The 21,116-nt window shown below is 42.2% G+C and overlaps 2 protein-coding genes and 1 pseudogene across 5 annotated transcripts; 1 reads left to right on the top strand and 2 right to left on the bottom strand.

Moving 5' to 3' along the window:
• Nucleotides 1-617: 617 nt before the first annotated feature.
• On the top strand, nt 618-10,977 carry LOC115678037 (uncharacterized). 2 transcript variants are annotated; one of them, XM_030601323.2, is made up of 8 exons: nt 618-1,704; nt 2,349-2,558; nt 4,602-4,694; nt 4,773-4,955; nt 5,033-5,135; nt 5,266-5,451; nt 6,791-9,225; nt 9,716-10,977. In XM_030601323.2, the coding sequence occupies exons 1-8, from the start codon at nt 1,471-1,473 to the stop codon at nt 10,307-10,309; spliced, it is 4,038 nt and encodes a 1,345-aa protein (XP_030457183.2). In that variant the 5' UTR covers nt 618-1,470; the 3' UTR covers nt 10,310-10,977. The 2 variants fall into 2 exon arrangements, with proteins under 2 accessions (XP_030457183.2, XP_030457182.2); XM_030601322.2 differs by having other exon boundaries at nt 620-1,704; nt 9,713-10,977.
• A 1,136-nt stretch (nt 10,978-12,113) lies between these two features.
• Nucleotides 12,114-13,782, bottom strand: LOC115678216 (elongation factor 2-like; annotated as a pseudogene).
• Nucleotides 13,783-14,031: 249 nt separating this feature from the next.
• LOC115678045 (probable trehalose-phosphate phosphatase 2) lies at nt 14,032-18,720 on the bottom strand. Of its 3 annotated transcripts, XM_056318573.1 has the most exons (10): nt 18,675-18,714; nt 16,691-18,600; nt 16,408-16,548; nt 16,068-16,139; nt 15,800-15,925; nt 15,623-15,679; nt 15,398-15,499; nt 15,146-15,223; nt 14,844-14,984; nt 14,032-14,548 (listed from the first exon to the last, which is right to left on the bottom strand). In XM_056318573.1, exons 2-10 carry the CDS (start codon nt 16,811-16,813, stop codon nt 14,399-14,401), a joined length of 990 nt encoding a protein of 329 aa, XP_056174548.1. In that variant the 5' UTR covers nt 16,814-18,600; nt 18,675-18,714; the 3' UTR covers nt 14,032-14,398. The 3 variants fall into 3 exon arrangements, with proteins under 3 accessions (XP_056174548.1, XP_030457199.1, XP_056174547.1); XM_030601339.2 differs by lacking the exon at nt 14,032-14,548 and having other exon boundaries at nt 14,563-14,984; nt 16,691-16,837; nt 18,675-18,720; XM_056318572.1 differs by lacking the exon at nt 14,032-14,548 and having other exon boundaries at nt 14,563-14,984.
• Between the last annotated feature and the right edge of the window lie 2,396 nt (nt 18,721-21,116).

Raw genomic sequence — 21,116 nt, 5'->3', positions numbered from 1 at the left:
AAAAGCGAAAGCGGATCACCCCCGCCCCAAAATTTCGCGCGCTTACCGGGACGTCCGTGACGCAGAACCTTTGCCGATGCAGAGAGAGAGAGAGAGAATCTTCAATGGGCCGAAGTTCAATGGGCTCCGGGGGATCATGGGCTCGACCGAGGCCCAAGCAGAAAATGGGCCTCCGTTCCGGCCCAAACCACCGGACGAAGAACTTGCGCTCTCTCTCTCTCTGGTTTTCTTTCCCCCACGCAATTCTCTTCTCCCTTCGTTCGTCTCTCCTCTTCTTCCTCTCCCAGATTCTATCGTCTCTCTCTCTCTCTCTCTCTCTCTCTCCCTCTCCCAAGCCAAAAGAGAAAGAGAAAAGTTTCGATTTTTATTCTCTTTTTTTTTGTCCAAAGGAGGTGTTGAAAACAACGAAGGATATAGAGTTGTGGAGGGGGGAGGAGAAACGAGCACGAAACCTCCCGATTTCTCTCTCTGGATTTGTTCCTCCTCTCAAGAAAGAACAATCGAATTCTCGCGTTACCACGCAGCGCGCCCCCCCCTTCTTCTTCCTCCCCTGATTTTCTCTCTCCCCTTTTTTTTCGGTGGGGGGGCCATTTTGTTTTCCTCCTCCTCCTCCTCCTCCTCCTGTTTTTTTCCTCCATTGATTGCCTCCATCTCTTCCTCTCTGCGCATTTGCCGTATTGCCCATCTCCTCCTCTTCATTATCTTCTTCTTCTTCTTCTTCTTCGTCGTCGTCGTCGTCGTCGTCTTCCTCCTGCTGGTCTTCTTCTCTGGTTCGGCGACCTCTCTGACGTCTCCCCACCCCCTTCCTTGTGGGTTCCTTCGGTTTCTTTCTTGTTCGGAACAAGATTCGAGTTCTTGTGCGCCTCCCCCGCCCCCCCACCCATTTCGCGGGCCTCGCTTAGGGTTTCGATCGCCCCGGCCTCCAATTCGACAACCCGCGATTTCTCCTTCTCCCCCACTTGTTTCGTCGTGTTCCGCACCGGTTTCGCTCCTCTAGGGTTTCCTTGTTGATTAGGAAGGAGAAGGGGGTCGCGTAGCCCTTTTGCTTTTGTGCTTTCTTACTTCGCTTTTTGATTTTCCGGGTCCCTTTTTCGACTGATTCATTTGGGCCGTTGTCTGTTGGCGATCTCTCTCTCTCTCTCTCTCTCTCTCTCTTGGCGGAGTGGGTGCCGATAAATTTCGCGGCTTTGGCTGCGGCGGTTTTTTTTTGGTTGGTTGCCATCTGGATTCGGATGTTGCGGGGATTTTTCTTGTAGGATAGCAGAATTTCCTGCTGCTGATACTTCCGGGGAGAAATTGATTCTCTTCGGTTCTCTATTGAACTCGTTGGGGATAGCGCTCGTTTCTGCCTCTTTTTCCCGTTTTCTGGGTAATTTTTTGGACCTCTGTGAGGAAGCACCGCGACGATTTCTGGGGTGGTTGGGGATTTGCGGATTGAGTTTGGCGTAAAAGGGAAGTCTTTGGGCGTGTATGGGCAAGCATGGGGAGAGTGCACAGCTGCCAAATGGGCTATTGCCCAATGGACTGTTGCCTGGTGAAGCAGAATCCGTCGTTCGGAAGCTCGACCCGGAGCGGTGGTCGAAGGCTGAAGATCGAATTGCAGAGCTCATTGCGTGCATTCAGCCCAACCCACCCTCCGAGGAGCGCAGAAATGCGGTCGCCACATACGTGAGCGGTCTCATCACAAAGTGCTTTCCTTGTGAGGTGGGATCCATTGCATCAATATTCCTCACGATTACTTATTCTTTTCAGCTTGATGTTTGCTATCGATTTAGTAAGTGATTGTAGCTTTCTTTAGAATGTCATGGTAATATAAATTTATGTTATCAGTTATGATTTATGAGCATTTGAAAGAGATGTTATTGAACAATACGGATAATGATGCTTCTTTGTGATCCTCATTATAGTGGTACTAGTGCTTTTGGAGCTATTAGTCAGAAGTCAGAAGGTAACTTCGATAAAGATTATGAAGATTCTGTGCTTCTCAGATGCTTGATGGTTTTCTAGATAAACATGACAGGGCACTTCGCCTCTGCATGCTATTTTACAAATGTATAGTCAGTTTACCTTTGTTATGGAACTATTGGGTTTTATCAAAATTCACCAAAATTCGGAGATTTTGGCCGGTTAACTTGATGCTTGGCATTTTCACAGCAGTAATAAACCTTTTATCACTACTTGTGTTCCAATTGGACAGTTAAGCTTTTCAGCCCTCAGTCATACAGAAGTTTTAGCTAATATTCATGTGTTTCTACCTCACCAGTTTTCCCCTCAGAATTTCTTGCAACATGAACATTTTACAGATTTATGTTTGTCAGCTACTTATTGGTGTAACTTGTGTGTGCCAGCCATCTTTATTTCAGGTTTTCACTTTTGGCTCTGTACCACTGAAGACTTATTTGCCAGATGGAGACATTGACTTATCCATATTTAGCAGTAGTCAGGACCTAAAGGATACATGGGCTCATCAGGTTCGTGACATGTTGGAGAGTGAGGAAAAACATGAAGACGCCAAGTTTCATTTTCGTGTTAAGGAGGTCCAGTACATTCAGGCAGAAGTATGTACCCTACTGTTTTATCGTATTAATTTTGTGGTGATTGATTTGTCTTTTACTTATTGTCCAGATATGTTTTTTTTTTTTTTTTGTAACAAAGTTATTGGCTATAAGACACTTCTTATTTCTGATTGGAAAAGGTTGTCAACATGCAGATGTACTAAACTGAAGTTATGATACATATTGAAATTTGATTATTTGTATTGTGTGTGACTTAGGCCCCATTTGGTTCAGCATTTGGAATTCTCATTTGGGCTCTAAAGTCCCTTGGCCAAATGCAAATGGTGTTTGGCAACTTTTTTTACTCACTTTGGGGAGATGCAATTGCATTTCCAATGCTCTCCAAGGGACTTTTGGTGGATACAAGGTTGGAGGTGCCTTGGGAAGTTGCATTTTCGGAATGCAACTTGCACTGTTCATCGTGCACCGTTCATCTTCCCCAGACAGCAGGTCCGGCGACCGCCGCCTAAGGGCTAGCCCGACCCCGGCGACCACCACCCGGCGACCGCCGCTTGGGGTCGCCGGACCCCGGGCGTCACCTAGGTCCCGCGACCTAGGCGACGCCGCTTGGGGTTGTCGGACCTCAGGTGTCGCCTGGGTTGCGTTGCCTAGGTCGCGCGACCCAAGGCATCGCCCGAGGTCCGGTGACCCTAGGCGGCAGTCGTCGGGGTCACGCGACCCCTACAACCGTCGCCTGTGGTCGCGCGACCCTAGGCGGTTGTCGCTGGACCTCAGGCGTCGCCTGGGTTGCACGACCCAGGCGACGCTTGAGGTTGCGCAACCTCAGGCCGCCTCGCCCAAGGTCAAGCGGCGGTGGCTGGCTACCAAATCTGGCCGGCGATGGTGGCTGGTGATTGAGCTCCACCGGAAACTTTTTTTTTTTTTTTAAATATTAGCAAAAGTCCTTTACAAAATATAGTTTTTACTAAACGGTATTTAGGCCAAAGTTGCTTTCAAATGTGATTTTACCAAACACTACTCGCATTTTGGAAAACCCCTTTAGCCCAAAGGTATTTGCATTCCCCCAAAGGCATTCACCCAAAGTCGAACCAAACGGGCCCTTAGCAATCCCTGGAAGTATCTATCTTCACTTCTCTATACATGCAAGATTAATTCCTTACTTTTTATGGATTTGCATCTCTTTCTTCTAAGTAAGATGACACGGTTCTTTTAGATGTTGAAATTGAGATCTGAGTGGATGTCATTTGAGAATTGGGACATATGGTTGGCTCCTGTCATTATATCCTTTGGACGGAAAAGTACATTTTTGTTGTGCCAATGATGAGCATATTTGCTTTAGTTTCTTCGATTATACTATGGAGTAGCTTAAGTTGCATTGAAGTAATGTCAGATCCCATTTTTTGAAGTCAAACCATCCTGGTCTAAGATGTGGAATGTACTTAGTTACTTTATTATAAGGTGAAAATAAAAGTCTAATTTTCTTTGTTTTTTAACTCGCCTTTGCCTTCACGCATTAAACTAAGTTGATGCAAAATCATTAGTGATTAGTTTTTAAAATCATACATATGTGATGACAAATTGAAGTTAGGCGATGAAAATGAGTAGTTAATTTTATCTGCCATGGCACATGGAGAGAAACCAAAAATTAATCTCCATGAAAAAGCATGGAGACTAACAGAGATTGATTCTGGTGAATCATTTTGTTCTGTGCTCATACATAGTCCTCACAGGAGAGCTGAGAATAAATCGAGCCATGCATGAAATTCCCATCTAACTCGGCTTGCTATATTCAATCCTTGGGGTATGCCTTTCTTTTTAACGGAGATCAATTTTTCCCATTTGCTAACTAGAAGGGAAATTTATGTTATTGGGCTGACTAGTCATTGCTCCTCTAGGGGTCTTCTTGATAAGAAATTTAGCACAGTTTAACCTTTTTGTGACAAAAATTACTCAAGTAGGTTCCTCTTAGCCTGCTGGTATTGTACTGCATATGAGATGTTATATAACTGGTTTGTTATTTTGGTTATTTCTTTTAAATCCCTCTTTGATAAGAAATTGCATTGTCTTCCTTTAATATCTGTGCAGGTGAAGATAATAAAGTGTCTTGTAGGGAATATTGTGGTAGACATATCATTTAACCAGCTTGGTGGGCTGTGTACCCTTTGTTTTCTTGAAGAGGTAATCTCCACGCACTTTGAACAAAAGAGATTGAACATAGACATGACCTTATTTTCTAAATATATTTTGCTTCTGCAGGTTGATAATTTGATAAACCAAAGTCACTTGTTCAAACGTAGCATTATCTTGATAAAGGCCTGGTGCTACTATGAGAGCCGTATACTTGGTGCTCACCACGGACTTATTTCCACTTATGCTCTGGAAACCTTGGTTCTGTACATATTTCATGTTTTCAACAATAACTTTGCTGGACCTCTTGAGGTGATGTTCGTTAATGTTGGCTATGTGCGCCTTACTGTATCCCCTTGCACATTGATCTAATAGTTTTTGTCTTGCAGGTGCTTTATCGTTTTCTTGAGTTCTTTAGCAAGTTTGACTGGGACAATTTTTGTGTAAGCTTGCGGGGTCCTGTACATATTAGTTCACTTCCAGATGTAACAGGTATTCCTTTCCCTTGAAATTTTTGTTATTTTTAAATATGGAAAGATCTGTTAAATTGGAAAAGAAAACGAGATGTGTCTTCCCACTTCCATGTCCTGATATTGCTTTCTTTAAACTATCTCTTTTTCAGCTGACCTGCCAAGGAAAGACGGTGGAGATTTATTACTGAGCAAAGGGTTTCTTGACGCTTGTAACTACGTCTATAGTGTTTACCCGATTGGTCAAGAAAATCAGGGTCAACCTTTCATTTCTAAACATTTTAATGTTATTGACCCCTTGCGGGTGAACAACAACCTTGGGCGCAGTGTTAGTAGAGGTACTTCATTTTTCAGCAATTGAAATGTGAAATATATGTCATATCTGTATTAGAAATAAGCGTTCACAATATTTGCTATATTTTACTGGTTTTTTGGCTGTGATGTCCATAACTTTCATCTTTTGTTTAAGGGAAGGGACGTTCTCTGCATCTTAAGTAATATTATGAATATGAAAAAGTAATTAATGTCAAAATTAAGTTTGCTTGATTTTAAGCACATTTTGAGAAGATTTAATCTGATTCGAATAAATTTGAAATTGGATGGGATATTGTATGAGTTATTTTACCATGTACTAGACATTCTTACAGCTACAAGCTGATCCATGCTTGAACTAGGCACTTTTCTGCCTATGCATTTTGCATAATAGTTTTCTTGGTCTGCTTGCGGGGCAATGAGCTGTGACATTTAGTTCCCGCTGATTGTAGGGCGGCCAAATTTTGAATGTGTGCTTTACTTATCTTCTCCTCAAACATTGCTATTTTTCTTTTCCTCAGAGAGAGAGATAGAGGGGAGAAATTTTTCGAGTATTCATTTTATATGTATTTTTCGCTGTTTTTGCCAGCAATGGCATAATTATAGGGGTAAAAAAGTTTAAGTAAAGTGAAATGAGCATTCAAAACTAGGACAACTGAAGGAATGATGAGCAAGAAATGATGTATGTATGTATGTTTGTTTGTGTATATGTATATGTATATGTATATGTATGTATAATAGGTGAAAGAGTGGGCGGGCTGACCTGTCCATGGCACCAGGATTGAATGGTTTTAGCATGGTCTCGTAGTATGGGCATTAGTTGCAGTAGGTAGGGCTCAACTTTCATTCTTCCTAGCATATCCGATCGACCTTTGGTTCGTCCCACTCGTCGGTCAATATTCAAAGTTGTTACGTAGAAAGGCTAAGTGGATTTAGGAGCAAAATAAGCCAGCTGTCCCTTTCTTAACAGATGCTGGCCCTGGCCCTGGCCCCTGCTCAGGCTAAATCAAAGTAGCAGCAGTTGTGAGACCAGACTCAAGGTTAGATAGAAGATAGGCTATTCGTTATATCAAGTCCCGGAGTCTGGCATCCTAATGAAAGAATAGCATACTTCTCATAATCTTTACTAGGCCAGCAATAATTCTTTATTCTCATTAAATTTTGACTGGCGGTAGAGTTTGTTCGCATTGTGTTTCAAGCGAGTTTTGTCCATCACAAGATTTGTGAAGATTCTCCTGTGCAGTTGTACAGTGCTTACTTTTGAGAGTTGATAGGTTTTCCTTATGAGATATTTCTTGTGCTTTATTCACGAATCTTATCTTTATAGACCAAGTTTGTCGATCTTATTATGTTTAATTTTTTCAGGTAATTTCTTTAGAATACGCAGTGCATTTGCATTTGGAGCTAAGAAGCTTGCAAGACTGCTTGATAATGACTTCCCTAAAGAAGACATACTCTTTGAAATAAACGAGTTTTTCTTGAACACTTGGGAGAGACATGGTAGTGGCCATCGTCCTGATGCACGAAGGGATGACTTGCGGTGGTTAAGATCGTCAAATGCTGAAAGCTTACAACGGTCCGAAAATTTGCGAAGCAATTCAACTGGCAAAAAGAGTGAGAGTATCTCAGTTCATGAAAGTCATTCTGAAAGTGCTCATGGTCCTCGTGGTGTGTCTTCTCAACATTTAAATCATATATCGGAGAGTGCGTCTAGAAGAAGTGACAGAAGAAGTGACACTTTAACCATATCTCGTACCCCAAGTCAGAAGAATCATGTAAACGTAGACCACTTAAGGGTAGCAGATAATAACAGACGGGAAACAAACTTGAAGCAAGCCACAAGCATTGATAAGGATCAGAGAAGTTCTAGAGCAGATGGCTTGGTGAATGACATTCAAGGAAGATTCCTTTTTGCGCGAACACATTCTAGTCCTGAGCTGACTGACGCATACAGTGAAGGGTCTTCCCAAGGAAGGTTTAATAGAGGGCCTGATGGTGGAAAAAACCAGACCACGTCTGCAAGATTGGATAATAGCAGGAGGAAGATTTTGGAAACTGATGGTACGAGCCTAGACATTTCGTCGTCAGCTGATGTTTCAGCATTGGTCGGGCATTCCTCAATTCAGCAAGACGTGACTACTGACTCAGACAGTTTAAATAGTTACCATGATGATGGTATTCGGTTAGGTGTCAGGGGTGAAAGTTTTGCTTCTGTCTCAGGATCACAAGGATTGCATCACGAAGAACAAGATTTTGTTAACATGATGTCATCTTCTCAAGCACATGCTTATAATGGACAGGTTCACATGCCTCTAAATTTGTCTTCTGGCCACTTGCCGCTGAATTTAATTCCAATGGGGTATGCGCAGAGAAATATCCCTGGAATGATTCCTTCAAATATTCCATTTGAGAGTCCCTGGTTAACGAATATTTCATTTCCTCCTGGATTGGTCTCTCCTTCATTAGCTCACTATTTCCCTGATATCAGCTTGGGCATAAATCTGGAAGATTCCATAGAACCTAGCGAACAAAATCTCGGTTCCAAAGATGCAAATCTTGTTGAAGTTAATGGTGAATTCTGGCGCGAGCAAGAGAGGGAGCTAACTGGAGGTTTCGATTTAGGTAATGGAGATGTTCAATCTCTTCAGTCGGATGATCAGCAACAGTCAACTTCGACGTCTTACGGCTTTGCTCCTTCATCTAGGGAAGGCAACTCTAGCACTTATCCTAGAGTACATCAGAAGTCTGCTCGGGAAAACCGAGGGTCGTCTAGGGAAGATAAACTAAATGCAATTCAACATCAAGGTGGTAGAGAAAATGAGGTTTACATGGATGACAGGTCTGGAAGTTTGAGGTCCTTGCGAGCTACTCTGAGTAGTTCTAGAAGTAAGACTTCTTCAGAGAGCTCTTGGGAGGGAATTTCAACGAAGTCGTCGATGTCAACAAGAGAGAAAAGAGGTAGGAAAACTGGTCCTGGTGCCTTTCCATCTAGTACATATGGGAAAGGGAAAAGCTTATCAGAGAATTCCTCTGCTCAGGCAGATGATGATTCTATGGACTTGAACCTTTCTTCAAGTATTGGACATGAACTAATGGAAAGAAGCGCAGGACCTCACCCTGTTGATTCTGGGCATGTTCCGACACATCAATTGCCTGGGTTTGAGCCAGCTCAAACTGGTGGAACAGATTCCATGATACCAATTCTCCTGGGCCCTGGTTCTCGCGAAAGGCCCATGGACAATTCTCGGGTTTATGCATTTTACCCTACAGGGCCCCCAGTTCCAATTCTTCTTTTTCCTCATATGCCAAGCGATGGTGGCAGTTCAGATGCATCAACGAGCCATTTTAGTGTGGAAGAAGTGCTAGATAATAACGACACTGGCCAGAATTTTGATTCATCTGAGGGACTGGATCATCCGGAGGCATTGAATACTTCTGTCTCTGTTGGACCATCAGTCCCTGTTGAGCCATCTGAGCACAAGTCTGACATACTTAACAGTGACTTTGCAAGCCATTGGCAAAATCTGCAGTTTGGACGACTTTGTCAAAACTCTCACTGCCCTACTCCTATGCTCTATCCGTCACCCAACGTCTTATCCCCTATATGTTTGCCAGGCCATTTTCCATGGGATGGAGCTGGAAGACCACTCTCAGCAAATACTAATGCCTTTAGTTATGGGCCTCATCTCGTTCCAGTTTCCCCAGTTCAACCTATTTCTAATGGACCTGCCAGTATTTACCATGTTGACGAAATGCCAATATATCGTAGTGGTGGGACAGGGACTTACCTGCCAAGTCCTGTAAGATTACTTTATGCATAAACGTTATTCACTCTTCTTTCTAAAAGATACATAGATATTTGCACTCCATTCCTTTTTTATTTTCATGTCATCTATTCTTCTTCATTTTCTTTGATGTGCACCTTCCATGCTATGATTTAGTGTTCCAATTTTCACCGAGTCCTTCATCTTTTAACCCTCTGCTTCACTGTTCTTGGTTAGGGGATTTGCCTTCTATCAATGCTTTTCTACTTTTGTTTTCCCTGTCACCTCTTTCAATCAGAGAGAAATATATAATTGGAGGGGGAAAGAGGAGTATAAGAGTATAAGTAATCCTGTCGTGGTTCCTGTTAGTGCACTGTTGGGGAAATAGGATACTGTTTTGTTTTACCGAATGAGTTTAATACTGATCTGGTTCTCTTCGTGCTCTCTTACTCATTAAGTTTAGCCATGAGTTTACTCTCTTATATTTTAGATGCCTGATATGTTTTCTTAATTCTTTCTTCAGAAGGTTTCAGCGAGGGAGCGGCACTCGTCCAACACAAGAAGGGGGAATTACAGCTATGACAGAGTGGATCACCATGCTGATAGAGAAGGGAACTGGAATGTTGCTTCTAAATCCAAACCTTCACGCAACCATAATCGCAATCAGTCCGAGAAATCTAACTCAAGGCCGGATAGAGTGGCAGCAGGTGATGGCCAGTCTGAAAGACCATGGGGCTCATATAGACATGGATCATTTTCTTCGTACCATTCTCAGAATAGTCCCATCCGCACGACTACAACACAAGGTGGTCCGGCCAATGTAGGATATGGCATGTACCCGCTTCCAGCCATGAATCCAACCATCCTATCATCAAATGGACCTACACTGCCACGTGTCATGATGTTTTACCCTTACGGTCATAATTCTGCATACGCTTCTTCATCAGAGCAGCTTGAGTTTGGCTCTATTGGAACAGTGGGTTTCTCAGGCATGAATGATGCGTCTCAACTGAATGAAGGAAGCCATTCTAGCAGTATAATGGAGGAACAAAGATTTCATGGAACTCCTGCCTCACAATCTCCACCAGATCAGCCGTCTTCACCCCACCTCCGGAGGTGATCAATTTCCTTATTATTGGAGCAGGCACTATGTTTCAAGATATTGAAATTGAGGGACTGCAGCTGGCATTTTACTTGACGGTCTAGCTCTTGTCGGTATCCCTGCTTGCGTAGAGACCATTCATCTTGCTTGTTTGACTATTAAAGCAATGGTGGCGACAAATCTCCCTTTTTGCAGAGGTTGGACCACCACTCTTCAACACCTCTTTTGACTGTTCCATGATGCCATCATCTGTATCATCTTCACCGCGAGCCCTGGTTAATTTGCTCGATCCAAAGTTGAGCGAAAATGGTCTCTTAGTCTCTGCATTTTTTCGTATGAAGGTAGGTTCTGAATGGAGAAAATGCAATGAGAAATTTTACCCAATGAAGTTTCATCCTCCCCCTTTGTCGTGACCGGTCGATTATCTTCCTCTTCGGCGATGACCATCTGAGAGAGAACCAAGGAGTTGAGGAAGAAATCGGGTTCCACACTGCATCTGTTTGAAGGACAATGCAGAAGGGTGGAAGGGGAGAGACTGCGGTCAGGGAGTAGATTTCCAGTTTAGGTTTACACATTTTACAGCTAGTTGAGTAGTATCATCAACTTTGTTTTGAAAGGGTATTTTGCTATTACAGGAATGTACAAGTTTGTTGATTAGTAGGCAATGGACGTAGGTTTCTCTCGCAGATGTCTTGTTTGACATGTTTGACATGGTATCATTCATGCCATTTCCTGAAGGGGTGAAGTTACGCAAGATTTCTTCCATGGTATGGTTAGTCTTGCTTCTGAGATTAACCACGACGTAATTGTGAATTGAGAATCACTTCAGAGTTCCTATGCTCCCTTATCGGCTAATCGAAGAAAGAATCTCCTTTTGTCGTTCTAGCCTAGATCTGTCCATCGCGGTATCGCAACACTAGTTATGTTCTTGTGAGGAATCTTATTAATCAGATGATTTCAAGTGCCGATGGAATCATACGAAATTATTAACTGTATAAACGGGCAAAATATTATTAGGTTAAAAGTCACTTATGCTAAAGAATTTGAACCGTTAACCCAATTTTTCACTGTAAAAGGTTACTAGCCATAATCACCTTATCCCCGAGTTACTTAAGACTCCAGGACTCTTGAATAGTGATACGGATAGATACAGTCAGAAACACTTGAGCCAACAGAGGAGAGCTCTGTCTTGCCGTGCTCGGCAGCTTCGATGGCAGCTGGTGGCTCAGCAACCCCGTCGGGTGTGAAACAGGGTATCCACAGGCTCTGCCGGCATGCGTGCTTCTTGGTAGTTAGTTCACTTCTATGAGGCAAGCAAGAATAGCTTTTGGATTAGAAGAGTTATGGCAGGTGAATTAAAGTCGAGTCTTGGCTGTCTTGCTGGGCACTTGTTATCGGAATCTGAAGATCCGACCGATAAAGTTAGCGGATCAAAATGAGCCTGTGGCAAGTTGATCAACCTTTGGAAGTTACAGGGAGGTGGGTGGGGTTTGAGATAATATTATGGCCGGAGGTTTGTCTCCATCCTACAAGGACAATGCAAAACTCTGCCATGCAAAGAGGAGCTAAAACTGGAGAATTGAACCACACAACCACGGCAGCAGGATGGAGCTCCCGGAGCCAGAGATTGAGCACAGCTTGGCCCTTGACTGAGAAACCGTTGCGGAGGATGGCAAATTGCTCAAGCCTAGAATCGGAACCATCCAAGTTCGAGGGAAGTCTTAATAACGTGAGTGATGGCGGAGTTAGTTTGAGCTCTGATGATGTCGCGGCAAATGAGAGGGCGGTTTGTTTACGAGGAATCAAAGTGGTCCGGTCAAGAATGGGAGCAGTTGAGGTCCAATGATTAGCAGCAGGAAGATGCGGTGATAGCCAATGGCCAATCCAACTTCATCCTAATTATATGCTTTCGGCTCTGCTGCTTTACTATGGCTTGTTTCTTTCATTCTTTTGAGCTGTATATTCTGCAAGTACAGAACAATGAACATCTGAACACTGTATACATCACAGATGCCTCCGAAATATTTATCAAAAAGTTCAATTTGAATCTGGTATATAGGCTCGAGAAGCCTAGGCCGAGCAGTCAACTGGGCAGCATGGAGAACCCTCATTGCAATGCCTTCCATCTGATAGTGGATCAAGTCTGCTTGAAGGACAGGCCCGCAAATTTCAAAGCATACTCTGCGCATGATTTCTCCAGCTAAGGCACCCGCCATTTGATGTAGTTTGGAAACCAGGGATAATGTAGTCTTTGACTTGCTTCGGATGCGGAACTCCTTTGCCCATTTCCACAAACTATGTTAGGACCAATCTCATCAGAGCTGAAACACCATATTTTTGCTGCCTCCAAACCGGACCTTTCGCTCAATATCCTCGCACAGATCTTCGTATTTATCTCTTGGACCTATATCGCCTATATCAGTGTGATCAGCAAGACACCCCGCCATAGGCCGAGCTTCCATGAATGATTGCGCTCAGTTGCGTGACCTGCCCATGACACATGGGAAGATCTCCCGGTTACGGTCTCGAAAATGCATACAGTGGGTTCCGAAGACGCGATTGAGCACTGGCTACAAATTATTACTTTAGATCTTTGATCCACTTTTGTAAGTGTACTTATCCAGCACCAACAATGATGAGCTCGCCGGATCCAACTTTGCCAAATACCTTTAATGCCTTTGAGCAGCTTGGGAAGGTCAGATTTGACCTTGCACTTGACAGCTACACTCACAACTGGGAAGACAGAATCTCATGGCAAGGATTGGGTGCATGCCGACTTCTTTTTCATTTGTCAATGTAGGCGTTCTTGATAATGAACTGATCAAGATGAACCAGAGCCACAATGTTGCCACAAGGCACATCCTCAACTGTCTGGTGCTTCTTTCCGGTCCGATAACAGTCCTCTAAATACTCATAACATGAAGATCCATCCTCCCACCAGGGACATAGTTGGGCCAATGAAAACCTTACCATAGAATATCCAGCCAAAAGCAAAAAATCTGCCTTTGTCGGAAGCCGGAATTATCCTTGACACGTAAATCATGAAAGGCCTGCGAGGATCAATCTCTAATTGCAGTAGCATATAGGTCATCTAGCGGACCATCATAGAAGTTCTCAACACGGTACTCCTGTGCCTTAGCTGGGAAAGGAAGGCAGAATGAAATCATCTGCAAGATTGCACTACCTGCAGTAAGCCAAGTCTGCATCGCTTCCTTCAACAGAGCCTTCCCCACTGGATACTTTCCACTCCCCTTCATATCAACTTTCGGTGTTCCCATCATACCCCACACTTCATCTTTCTTGTCATCCCGATAATCTGTTTGATAGGCTTGTAACACGCCTGCAGGTAGGGGAACCAGTGTACTTGCTGGTCCATTTCTTGGTAGCAGGGTCAAAGAAGTTCTCACCCGACAGCCTTTCCATCATCCTTTCCTCATTCACACCAAACTTTGAAGCATTAAGCACAGCAAGAGTGTAAAGGCCCAGCCATGCACGGGCCATTATGGTAATTAATATTATTCTTCATGTGGCACTTCTCATGGTTAAGTACACGCCAATTACCAAAGGTTATAAAGATGGTGTTCGCAAATATTGCGTCCAATGTCAAATAAAAAATTTCTGTATTTTCTTAAAACACATGTATTTTTCCAAGGGCCAGATGAATTTGCTAGAGAGACGATAAAATGATATGCGGTTAATATCTTAGACCAGTTGAAGCGCAAAAAAGCAGGCTAAGCGCATTTTCCCAAATAGAACGGTATGTGTTGCTATCAAGTCTATAAGAAGTACAAAGTTCTATCAACTCCTAAACTCTGACTCTGCTGATCATACAAGATTCACTCACATTGCCAAGGAAATCGTATGCCACCAATTGTACAGCGGAATCTTCTTAATTGGTGAGTAGTGTAGCGAGGTCTCTTTTGTCCCTCTAAGTTACATTTGTGGTGGGGTGGCTAGCTACCAAGTATGAATTACAAATCCAGGAACATCCTTCGCTGAAGGCAAATTTGCCAAACAAAAACATTGACAAATTCACGATGCTTCTATATGGATTGGAACCAACTCTGCGGTTTGCAGACTCTTAGTGGCCTTCAGCTATCGAGGCGGTTAACTTGAAGAAGAGCTTCTTTTCCACTTGGCGAGGTGTGTCAAGAAAGAATGGACCTCATTGGGGTCTCGCAAAGAGTACGAGGCCGTGGTCTCCCTCGGGACAGAAGAAACTATAATGGAGAAACCGTGTTTAGTTTTTTGAATAACCTGCAACCATTCATGTCCAAGTTATTACAGTTAGCAAAGAGTGTTCTACTCATATAGCTTTTCTTAACCCTCAAATCGTTCTTTGTCAAGATTAGGTTTTTAATTTATTGCTAGACTTTGGAATAGAAGCATAGGGTAAACTTAAATGCAATGTTATCCTGTTTCTAAGTAAGTGAAAGATCAAGTCCACCTTTTGTACGTAGATTGGACCAACTAATAGCTCTAATAGAAGAGAAATGACAGAACTACACAAGATCTTTGATGAAAGTCCAGTATCAGATATACGATCCAACACCTTGAAAGCATCTTCATCAGTATCATCGTCCCCTATATACAAGGGAAGGATGTTACAATGGCCATTCAAGTCGAGACTTTCTAGTAAATATTCAATGGCTCGGCCTTTGTCCCATTCAACCGGAGGACGTATCTCCATAACCTGTTCAAGCAAATTATAAGTGCATCATCCAAAATGAGCTCGATGCACTTATTTAGCAAAACCAAGAAAGAAAGAGGTTCTTTGCGCTAAAGCAATATAATCTTAGTGAATATGCTTGCCTTATGACCAGTCAAATTGTCTAGACCAATTCATTCATGTACCTTTTTACCCCAGGTAATTCTATATGTTGGGTATGCTTCCATTGTAGATTCTACTATCTGCTTAAGTTTCCCAACATCCTGCGGAGATGTAACAATATCCCGTTATTGCTAATCATAAGAAACAGGGTCCAAGATTCTAGGACTGAGTTAAAACATATTTATTAGATATATGAGGGCATAAATACTAGCATAGACAAACTGTGGAATGATTATTCCTCTAATTGGGTGGTACAAGGAGCGCGTAAGGATCACCTTCTCATGGACACAACGGTAGTGCACTGATATGCAATACTTATTGTCTTCAACCACGGCACTGTCTATTCTTGTAGTTCTTTCTTTCAACAGCCTCATTATCTGCGAGCACCAACAACCAAAAAAATGCACAAACACTATGATAGGAGGAATCACATTCTCAATGCTGCAAGACATTTAATTTGATTGACATCCAAATGTCAGCAGTGCACAGAAAGTTCTTACCTCCTGAACTGTATCTAAGAAATCTTGAGCCGGTTGGAACCAAACGATTTCATCCCCCTAAAACAGCAAGCACTATCTCTTGATTCGAGTGTCAATTTGTTCTCACTTGTTCAGCATAATAGGAATGCCTCGCAGATTAAGTGCCAAAGCATAGAATTATGTGATTTAGAGACAAACCTTTTCGTCGAAAGCTCTGGTTTGATGCCTACCATCTTGGCTCTTCGAGGAGGCTAATGGGAAGGATATATCCATTCCATGACTTCCAGCATAACCGACATTGTTCAGTTGCACAAATTCAAATACCTAAACAAAGTGTCCAAATTTTTCTTATTTAGCTAAAGAAAAGCAGGATGAATCTACAGATTCCTGATGTGTGGTTCCTAAACTGTACTTGATGAAAAAGCAGCAGAATGCGTGAATCATCAGAACACAGAAATGAGCATACCTTGTCGCGACACCTTCCACTAACAATTGCAGTGGGAAAATAGTCTGCAACTTCGCGTACGGCACAACGCATCTGCATTTTAAGTCAGTCATAGACACACCTCAATATTTGTCATATTTGTCTATCAGCAGTTTGCACTGAATGAGCAATTGTTTAACTACATATGCCCTATGGAAACCAAGTGATTTTTGTGAGTTTGATGTGAGAAAACTGAAACTCGATAGTCAATTGCTTTCACTTGGTTTGCTGTGTTTTATATTCAATCAATCAATGCTTGGCGATTCCCTATCATAAGGTCTAGAATTCGGAAATTCAATCCTATGAAGGAGAGCAGACGCACCTTTTCTGTCATGTACGCCTGATCAGGGTTGTCTACAATCTGAGAGAGAGTGCCATCATAGTCCAAGAACACCGCGATCTCTTTACCTTTGGCTTTCTTCATAATTCCTTCAAATGCGCACAAGGCAGACGGTTGCTTTCTCTGCATAATGTATTAAAAACCTCGCCTCTTGATTAACATGAACATATGCTCAATAAAAAATGAAGTACTGTGAAAGAACACAAGCATCACAAGAAGTTCAGAAATGAAAAGATAAGAGGATGCTGCAGTTCAATGTGCTTACTAGCCATGAAGAGTAAGAGCCCAAGATAGAATCTCCATCGTCTTCCAGCCTCGCTGTTGAGAAAGATCCCATGTTCTGATGTTGCGTGGGTAACTGGGGGAATCCCATCTTAGATTCAATCATAGTACTTCTCAAGATCTACTTTACCTGCGAGATTTAAGGAGTTATATGTTTAAAAATATATATAAAAAAATATAAAGAACGTGCACATGGATACTCTAATTCCTATTGCATATCATCTTCCTAGTACGTTACTGGATCAACATTAAAGCCATGGATGACTCCATAAAGGAACGCTAGTTCCAGGGCTTTAATCTAGATGCTGTTTTTCTGGTGAAAGCTTTTAAACAAATGATGCTCCATTTAAGTAAAGCCGGTTCGTCAGTGGTGAGAATCAAAACGCTATGTTACTCGAATCCTCGACGACATTGATATCGAGGTGCCCACAATCTTAATCCTCGAGATCCGTGCAGGCTTGCATAAAGTTACAAACGTTAGGCAATAAACAAGGATTGTATAATGGACATTAAAATCTAGGTCAATAAACAATCTCGTATAATCTTTATATTCATATCCCATCAAGAGAATCAAGTTTAGTTTCCAGTTCATGCAGAAGTCTGGTCTCATATGGCAATAATACTATGAATCACAACACCGTAAGACTCCACCAACATGTGATTCATGACTCCTTAACGAGCCAAAAGTGAAAACAGACACTTTTGTACACTGAAGAGAGAGCAAACAAATCCAAGAGGCAAGGTTAACTCAAAGTGCTGAGCACAGAGAAATCCTATGCGCGCAAAACCACCAAAACTATTCACATGATGAGCTGGGGACAAAAAAAGTACAGTATGAGAAAAAGGGTATGCATGATTCACACGGCACACTCTTCTTTTACTAGTTATAAGTTGCAAGAAAGTTTCATAGGTAGGTGCGGCGTTCGTTTGTCCTGCACCACGACCCGTTCACGTCTCTTCTCGGCAAATTCATTTTTGTTGTTGCCGAGTATCACGCGCACGTAGCCCTTCGATATGGATAGACATCCTCTCGATTTGAAGAGGCGAATTAGTGCAGTTCATCCTTGTGTGGTCATGGCGTCACCAAGGACTCAAGTGTCGAAATCGGTTTCTAAGCACTCGCATATTCTCAACTAGAGAAAGCTAGAGTGATGGGTTGGAAATCTAAGTGTGAATTCAGTCCATTAACATAACTTATTTGTTACTAAGAGGACCCATATGGATTATCCGTGTTAAAGTAACCGTGAAGGACTGAAAAAGAAGCTTCATTTAGAAGGCAGTTGTCACAGGGTATTAATTCGCCAAATCAAAGGATACTCACCAACTCTCTTTATAGGACAGATTATCGTCTACTCAAGTAACTTTTAACGTCGAATCCACGTGCTTTCTAACTCACCTTCCAATCTTAAAATTAGATGGACTGAAGTAGGATGGCAATGCAACTTTCAGTCTTCAATATTAACAGTAATCGTGTCCTAGATACGTATCATATGACATATCGCACCGTAAATTACGTGGGTCAAAAAGCAGTTATATATATAGATGTCTATGATTTATCGTGTGCCTTCACCCCAAGAAATTTGTTAACCGGAGACAGAGAGAGAGAGAGAGCATAGGATCGTAAAAGATTAACTCTCTCAGTCCCGAGTTGTTGTCTGCAACATTTCGGGATCGACTTGATCATTGTGAGGATCCACGAAGTACATGGTGAGATACACGGAACAAACATATTTGGCCGTATTTTGTGGCGCGGGGGGTACGTACATACACGTCTAGCCGGACGAATGCTCTAAAGGGTACCCATCACAGTATGCAGAAAGGTAGAGAAGGTTGACGCGTGAAAGCATGAGCAACAACGAGAAAGCTTGATTTCTAGACGAAAGAAACCGACTTCTGCATGAAAACGTGAATGGCAAACATAAACACTAGAGAAAGAGAGAGAGAGAGAGAGAGAGAGAGAGACTAACCTTGGGCCAGAATGAGTAGCATGGGAAAAAGGCAGGAGGGAGGGGGAAGAATGGGAGCAGGCGAGGAAGCTTTATTTATAGAGTGAAAGCCAAGAGGATTTGGCCACTGTAGTCACGGGATGCCTGCTCCAAGCTCCACAACCTTTCTCTTGCTTTCTCCTAAATCCCATCTCTCATTGGACCGACCTCCTTCGCACCAACTTAAATTGACCTTTGTAGCCCTAATTGACCAACCTAATATGCCCTTATTTTGTCTCGTGGGCGGCCCTTCATTTAATTGGCTTTCGCGCGCGCCAGAATAAGTCGTACCTAATAAAACATGGGTCATCTAGCACGGGGGATACTATGTTCGTGGCCTAACTCGAGAAAGGTCGTGTTTGGTTTCACGAGTTCGAGGCATCCATCGCTCTTTTCGACATAGCATGACGCCCGAATCATCTTAATAACTCGATCGACCCTTGAGCTTCCTTACACGCTCGCCTAGTCCATTTGCATGCCCTTAAAATAATTTTTACATAGCTTTGTACTCAACTGGGTTGGCTGAATCTCATTTATAGATTTATAATGATTCCTCTTTCGACCCAAAAAAATTAAAATCACAACGGTCCATGAAATTTTTCGTCATAATTACACATAGTACGTAGTTACAAGCTTGCATGAGAATTTGGCGCATATATATAACGTTCACGATACTCTCTCCGGTTCATTTTATGTTCTCCAATGCCATCTCAAAGGTTTCTGCGAAAGGCTGCTTTCCATTCCATAATGTTGGCATTTACCGACCTAAACTTTGGAAAATAATCAAGAATACTCGAGAAATTCGATAAAGATTTCTTAATCGATTCTCACATTTTGATTTCAATGAAAATTAGAGGAAGCTACATTGGTCGTTCTCTCTCGCGCTTTTTTTTCTTTGTTAGTGGAAAAAAAAGGGGGGGGTTGAATTGAGGTAATACGATAAACAGGAAAAGTACCACAAAAGTGTTAAATATATTGTTTTGATACCAATTCGGTCCTAAATATTTCAATTGAATCAATATAGTCCTAAAATTTTTGCATTTGTGTCAATTAAATCTATCTGACCAATTTAGGTTGGAAATCGTTGACATTAACACCAACCATCCTACTTGGCACAGTCGGCGCTGACATGAATAATTTTTTGAATTTTTTATTACTTTCTTTTGTTTTTTCCTTTTTCTTTTCTTTTTCTTATTCTCTTTTTTTTTTCTTTTCTTCCCTTTTTTTTTCCAACTGTGGGCCGGCAAGGGCCAGTAATCCTCGCAGGCCACGAGCAAGGGCCTCCACGCCCAAATCCAAGCAAGGGTCGAAACCCTCATCGGCCACGGGAGAGGGCCTCCACGCCCTTGCCAAGATCTAGGCGAGGGCATCACGGCTCTCGCTGGCCAACAAGTGAGGGTGTCAGCCCTCGCTTGGATCTGGGTGTGGAGGCCCTCACCCAAACCAGGCAAGTCACTAGCCCTCGCCGGCCTACATTTGGGAAAAAAAAAAGGAAGGAAAGAAAAGAAAAGGAAAAGGAAAAAACCAAAAAAAAATTAAAAATTGTCCACGTCAATACCGGTCATGCCACGTAAAACGGTCAGCGTCCATGTCAGTAACTTGTAGCCAAAATTGGCCGGATGGAGTCAATTGGCACAAATTCAAAAGATTTAGAATTAAATTGGTCTAATTGAAAAGTTTATGACTGAATTGATACCAAAATAATAAGTTTAGGACTTTTTTGGTACTTTCTCCTACTATAAATCATGTCAATCAAATGTCAAGAATTAATTAAAAGATGTTAGATATCGCACACGCTCTACATTGCAATTGACTTTATCGACCATGCATCATATAATCAATGAGTCAGCACGATATTTGTTCCATATATTATCATCAATTAGAGAGATTGATTTACGTTCATTCATTAGATAGGATTGCCTGAAAAGTTCCTTTCCTTTCTTTTCTCATTCATCTGGTCAAGGTCATATGCATGGGTCTTGAAAGAAAAACGTGACCATAAGCAAGATATTATTTGAGCAGGGTCCTGCAAGGACCGGAGAAAAACTATTCCCCGATCGAAAAGATGTGCCTATGTTTGTTCTTTGCTAAGGTCAAAGTAACTCTAATTTGCCAAGGCAGATCTTCGTCATCTTTTTCAGCCTGAAGAAGGGAAGAGGGAATATAAGATCCGATCCCTTCTTTGTAGCCTAGAAATGGAAGAGCAAAACAAAACGAAAATATATAAGATTTCTTGCGTGGACAATAGATAATTTAACGGAAAGTATCTACTATCAAGTGCATCGATGCAATAGATAATTTTTCGAATCTTTCCATATCAAAGACACATGACTTTGGTAAAAAAATATATTTATTTATTTAGTTACTCAAAAGTTAAAGGATAAGCCCTTTGCAGCTATCGTGATATTGTTTTGCTAATCCTTT

Source organism: Syzygium oleosum, unplaced genomic scaffold, assembly GCF_021117445.2.
Source record: "Syzygium oleosum isolate NSW1041296 unplaced genomic scaffold, Sole_v2.1 Sole_v2.15, whole genome shotgun sequence".
NCBI lineage: Eukaryota > Viridiplantae > Streptophyta > Magnoliopsida > Myrtales > Myrtaceae > Syzygium > Syzygium oleosum.
Note: the sequence above shows the minus strand (reverse complement) of the source record. Positions and strands in the feature narration are given on the sequence as shown.